The sequence below is a fragment of the Astyanax mexicanus genome, chromosome 18 (assembly GCF_023375975.1).
Source record: "Astyanax mexicanus isolate ESR-SI-001 chromosome 18, AstMex3_surface, whole genome shotgun sequence".
In the NCBI taxonomy this organism is placed as follows: Eukaryota; Metazoa; Chordata; class Actinopteri; order Characiformes; family Acestrorhamphidae; genus Astyanax; species Astyanax mexicanus.
Genome location: NC_064425.1, coordinates 10,755,702 through 10,761,701, shown reverse-complemented (window position 1 = coordinate 10,761,701; position 6,000 = coordinate 10,755,702). Strand labels below are relative to the sequence as shown.

Genomic DNA, 6,000 nt, shown 5'->3' with positions numbered 1-6,000 from the left:
TTTTTTTTTCTACATTAGTATTACATTAGTAAATTAGTACTAAAAGTATTCAGATTATGAAGGAATACATAAGGTAAGTAATCTAAAAGTGTTAAACAAACCAAAATACTCTGTGAATAAGCATTTGGGTACTCTTATCTGTAGTGCTGTTAACTTGCAGCTTCTGAGGCTCATAACTCTTGCTTTTTACCTTCCTGGAGCAGTCCTGATGAGTGCCAGTTTCATCATCCTAATGTTTTTGATGGTCTTTGCGACTTTACTTGAGAAAATCATTTTTTCTTTATTTAGTTAAATAGTTCTTTATATAATATGTATTAGAATATTACTCAAATAGAGCTATTCACTGTATACCAACTCTACCCTCTTCACAACTTTACAACTGATGCTCTCAAACACATTAAGAGTCAAAAACTCAAGTAATTAACTCTTGATGAGTTCAGCACAGCTGTTAACTGAAAGCCTGAAATTCCAGTTTTGAATTCCAGTTTTGAACAGCAACTTAGTTTCATTTAACTGAATTTGGGTTGAATGTGTGGCAAACACAAATTCAGATTAAGATTACAATTTAAATCAAATTTTCTGCAAAGAAGGAAAAACTAACACAATGTTCACCCTATTTATCTCTAAAGTAAAGAAAGTTGTTATACACTGGATATAAACAGTAAATATGGGTGAGTTCACTGTTCTCACCTCAGTTTGAGCTTTGCTTTAAACCACACGGGCGGAGCGCGGATCATCTTTCCCTTTATCCTGACAGAAGTTTCCAGATAATGGTCTGTTCTCATCGGAATGGACTGTAATCATTAACCACCAACGCGCCAGCTATTAAACCGTGTGTGTGTGTTTTATGTGTGTGTGTGTGTGTGTGTGTGCACATTTCTCAAAACTGTACTGATATGGCAGCACTATTGTTACTGAGAACCTGCAAACACACACAGACTCACACACACACACCAATGGAAAGTCAACAGTTAACGTTTTGTGTGATTAATAACCACACTCACAGTTTCTGTTTGTCTGAAACAGTGCAGAAGATGACATGACATGGGAAATGTTTGGCTGTATTCCAACAGTTCCAACAGAGCTATAAATGAGAACACACACACACACACGCATCCATAAATCAGTAAGTCTAAAGTATCCATAGGCATGTTTGCACTGTGACTGCAGTGTCTACACTGTAACAATAGGGCGGAGTTGATTGACAGTCAGGATCAGACCTATATTCAAATTTTTAAACTTTCATTTGTCTTTTGGTCACAAATATAAGTGATTAGCTACATGAAGTTTGGAGGTGTGTAGTAGTGATGAACTCTGAAGCTACATGAAGTTTGGAGGTGTGTATTGATGAACTCTGAAGCTACATGAAGTTTGGAGGTGTGTAGTGATGAACTCTGAAGCTACATGAAGTTTGGAGGTGTGTAGTGATGAACTCTGAAGCTACATGAAGTTTGGAGGTGTGTAGTAGTGATGAACTCTGAAGCTACATGAAGTTTGGAGGTGTGTAGTGATGAACTCTGAAGCTACATGAAGTTTGGAGGTGTGTAGTGATGAACTCTGAAGCTACATGAAGTTTGGAGGTGTGTAGTAGTGATGAACTCTGAAGCTACATGAAGTTTGGAGGTGTGTAGTAGTGATGAACTCTGAAGCTACATGAAGTTTGGAGGTGTGTAGTGATGAACTCTGAAGCTACATGAGGTTTAGAGGTGTGTAGTAGTGATGAACTCTGAAGCTACATGAAGTTTGGAGGTGTGTAGTAGTGATGAACTCTGAAGCTACATGAAGTTTGGAGGTGTGTAGTAGTGATGAACTCTGAAGCTACATGAAGTTTGGAGGTGTGTAGTGATGAACTCTGAAGCTACATGAAGTTTGGAGGTGTGTAGTAGTGATGAACTCTGAAGCTACATGAAGTTTGGAGGTGTGTAGTGATGAACTCTGAAGCTACATGAAGTTTGGAGGTGTGTAGTGATGAACTTTGAAGCTACATGAAGTTTGGAGGTGTGTAGCGATGAACTCTGAAGCTACATGAGGTTTGGAGGTGTGTAGTAGTGATGAACTCTGAAGCTACATGAAGTTTGGAGGTGTGTAGTGATGAACTCTGAAGCTACATGAAGTTTGGAGGTGTGTAGTAGTGATGAACTTTGAAGCTACATGAAGTTTGGAGGTGTGTAGTGATGAACTCTGAAGCTACATGAGGTTTAGAGGTGTGTAGTAGTGATGAACTCTGAAGCTACATGAAGTTTGGAGGTGTGTAGTAGTGATGAACTCTGAAGCTACATGAAGTTTGGAGGTGTGTAGTAGTGATGAACTCTGAAGCTACATGAAGTTTGGAGGTGTGTAGTGATGAACTCTGAAGCTACATGAAGTTTGGAGGTGTGTGTAGTGATGAACTCTGAAGCTACATGAAGTTTGGAGGTGTGTAGTAGTGATGAACTCTGAAGCTACATGAAGTTTGGAGGTGTGTGTAGTGATGAACTCTGAAGCTACATGAAGTTTGGAGGTGTGTAGTGATGAACATTCTGTAGCTACATGAAGTTTGGAGGAGTGTAGTAGTGATGAACTCTGAAGCTACCTCTTTAACTCAAACCCATTTAATAAACAGCAATACTGGAACAGTGGTATAATCGCAATAATACACTTGAGGTTTGTGCTATAACATGTAATATTAGCACTGCTGTGCTGATCTACGGCAGTGCCAATATTACACGTTATAGCACGGCTCCACTTTTATTATTGCTTAATTCTATTTAAAACAATAAAAAGTATCGCAAACTAAGTTTAATTCCAAAATATGAACTTTAAAACAGATTTAAAATGAATACAACCGGAATATAAGGAATAAATTTAAGACATAATGCAACACAATGATAAAGGAAAGTTACAACACATTATAATAAAATCATAAAAAGTAATAAAAACAAAAAAATACAAGAAATTAAATACTAAAAGTGTGCAAAAAAAAGCAAGTTACAGATACGTATGTTTTCAGCTTGTTTTTAAAAGAGGATACAGTCTGAGTAGAACATCTTACAGTATCTGGGAGTTTATTCCAGCTGACTGCAGCAAATAATGTCTGAAAGCTGCCTCACTGTGTTTAGTTCTGGTTCTGGGTACTCTTAACAGTTCTGCAGATCTGCAGATCTCTACTATATCTCTCTATCTGAGAAGTCTAATAGGCTGGTAATTCTTCAGCATATATCAGAAATGTAAGCTGGTCTGAACCTGTTTAATGCTTTATTAAATGAGGAGCAGTACTCTAAACTCTATTCTCCAGCTGATCTGGAGCCAGTGTAATAAACTGATCACTTTTATTCACCTACAGCAGCTTGCCCTGAGAGAGCACAATTGCCCTTGCTCTAAATGGGTGGGAAGATGTCGCTCTCTCCCCTCCTCACTCTATAGGGTGATGTCGATCAGCACAAGGCGTCTGTGAGCTGATGTATCGGAACTGAGTCTGTGTCCTATATAATCAGTGGAGATAATTTAATAATGAATAAAGGCTGTAGAAACAAGGTTTATGGTCATAATGTAATCAGTGTATGATCAGTGTATGAGCTTTTATACAGCTTAAACGTGTTTTGGTGTTCGACAAAAACAAGTATTACATTGATAATCCCGAGCAGTAATTGAGAAACACTGGCCAAAATTAATACAGCACAGGATTACTGAGGGTAGGAACTTCATGTGGTACCTTAAATAGCCAGAATGACCAATTCTAAGGTCACCACTGTGAAGAAATTAAGCTGGGCCTGAACATGAGCTAAGTGCCAACCCTTGGCCTACACCTCGATGGGGAAGTTGTCCACAAGCTTTACCATAAAGTGTTTTAATCTCATTTAATTCAAATTCTGGGATATGTATGAGTGTGATTAACTAGTTGAATCCAACTTTCATTACTTTATAACAGAAAATACCAAGGAAATTATTTTTCCTGTTATATTTCCTGTTAAAATTACCCCATGTAAAAGAAAAGTGTTTTAAGTATATTTTCTAATAGTATACTTAACATGGAAAAATACATACTTTTTAAAATTAAAATATGTACTTAAATACATATTAAATTTACTATTTTGGGTATTTTATTTATTTATTGTGTACAGCTTAATGCTACTGGAAGGAAAAATACACTAAAGTGCACTTTAAGCAGTATTTAATGCTACTATATATATTTTGTATCAACAGAACATATGATGTAAAGCATATTGCTTAAAAATACATTTTATGGAAATACAGAGAAAGTATATTTAATGTGTATTTTTGTAAAAGTATATTAAATTGAAAATCCTTTTCACAAGGGACATGCTACTTAGTTTGTGTGTGGGCCCCACTTAAAGCTCTTTAGCTTCTTAGGGTGTCCCTTCTCACATAATCGCTTTTACACTTGTTGCTTAAACAGATATGTGAATAAAAGAATGATAATGATGATGATCATGATGATGGTTAAGACAGTCTGTTTTTAACTTTTTAGCTTCAAGTAATGAGCATGTAAAGGAGAAAACTACAAAATCTCAGTTTGAAGGGCCATGTAGCCCAAACACTTCCCCTAACCCATCCCTCCAGCTTAACTAGAATTAGGACACTGTGTGACACTGAGTGAAATGAGATTGGACATGACCAATTGAACCATTGTGAACAATTGTGCTTAGTAGTGCAAATGAGTCAAATAAATTAACTGAGAGAATAGGATCATACAATAAATCTCCGTTTTATGTGTATTTTGTATATTTGTTTCTATTTCTGATTAAAATATATTTTCTTCCTGCAAAGAATCATTTCATCCTTTCTTTCCTCATACCGCTCATTCTTTCCGTCCTTTCCTTAACATTGTTTCCTCTAAATGTAACTTTAACTTCCTTCTTTCTGTTTATAAATCACCCTTCCCCTCTTTACCCTTATTTGCCATGAAGTTGACTTAGTGCACAGAAATGAATCAGTCGACTCCCGAACTGACTCGCTTACTCACTTTAGTGAACCGATTCTATAGAAAGATTCGGTTCTTTAAAGGAGTTCTGAAACTTGTGTGCTGAAGTTCTGGGATGGACTATACCACTGTGTGCGGAGCGGCGGGGGGGTCCAGGTGGGTGGAGTGTGTGTGTAAGTGTGTGTGTGAGTCCGGCTCGGGGAAAGTTCTGCAGGGGGTATAAAATGAAGGGCTCGCGCGTCATTATGCAACAGCGAGGCGCGCGGGGTGTTGAACCGAACGCCGCCACTGCAGCTACTTTTATCACGCGCGTGGCTGCGCCCGTGCTTCTGTGTGTGTGCGCGCGTGCATGCGCGCGCGCGAGCTAGCGTGCGAGAGACTCGCGAGTGTGTGAGCGTGCGTGCTCCATTCCAGAGCTCCGGCGTGGAGCGCGAGCCCTGCTGGTCTCGGCTGGTGTGAAGTGGTCTGTCCCGCTCGCGCGAGCCCTGAGTGAGTCCTGCCTGCCGGTGTAGGAGTGTTAACCATGGCCGGAGACGGCACGGACCAGCGCGCGCTCCAGTATGAGCAGACCCTGGTGAGTGTTTTTTTTGTTTGTTTGTTTGCTCGCTTTTGTTTGTTTTTGCTTGTTTGTTTGGGCTGAGTTGCAGCGCGCGCGCCGCTCTGCAGGAGGACAACAAACTCTCAAAACTTCAAAAGACTCGCCTGTAGTGTTGTGCCTGTGCGCGTGCATCGTCACGTGACTGCTTTTTTGTGCTTTCTACTTTTTTGAGTACAGTAAATAGTACAGTGTAGTACTGACGTCTGAGTTATGCCTAATGTATGAATGATAAATTACAGTACAACTCAATTCACTGATTTATTATTTTAAAATATTCTGCACCGTGGAAACTATGAAGAAATGCAGCTTAGATGACAGCTTTGCACATCTTGGCTGGATTTTCTCAGTCAGTTTTATGAGGTAGTGTCACCTGGAATTTCAGGCTTTCAGTTAACAGCTGTGCTGAACTCATCAAGAGTTAATTATTTGTCCTGAGAGCATAAGTTGTGTTGTGAAGATGTGCAGTTTGTATATAGTGCAT

General features: G+C 39.0%; 1 protein-coding gene across 2 annotated transcripts in view; it reads left to right on the top strand.

Annotated features, from left to right (window-relative positions):
• The first annotated feature begins 5,128 nt into the window (after positions 1-5,128).
• The window catches only part of LOC103042786 (chloride channel protein 2), a 127,352-nt gene continuing 126,480 nt past the window's right edge, over positions 5,129-6,000 (top strand). Inside the window, exon 1 of one of the 2 annotated variants that reach the window (XM_049466912.1) lies at positions 5,129-5,495. In XM_049466912.1, coding sequence (XP_049322869.1) covers positions 5,445-5,495 — 51 coding nt within the window. In that variant the 5' untranslated portion in view covers positions 5,129-5,444. The remainder of the gene's footprint in view (positions 5,496-6,000) is intronic. The other variant, XM_049466911.1, reaches the window with a different exon arrangement.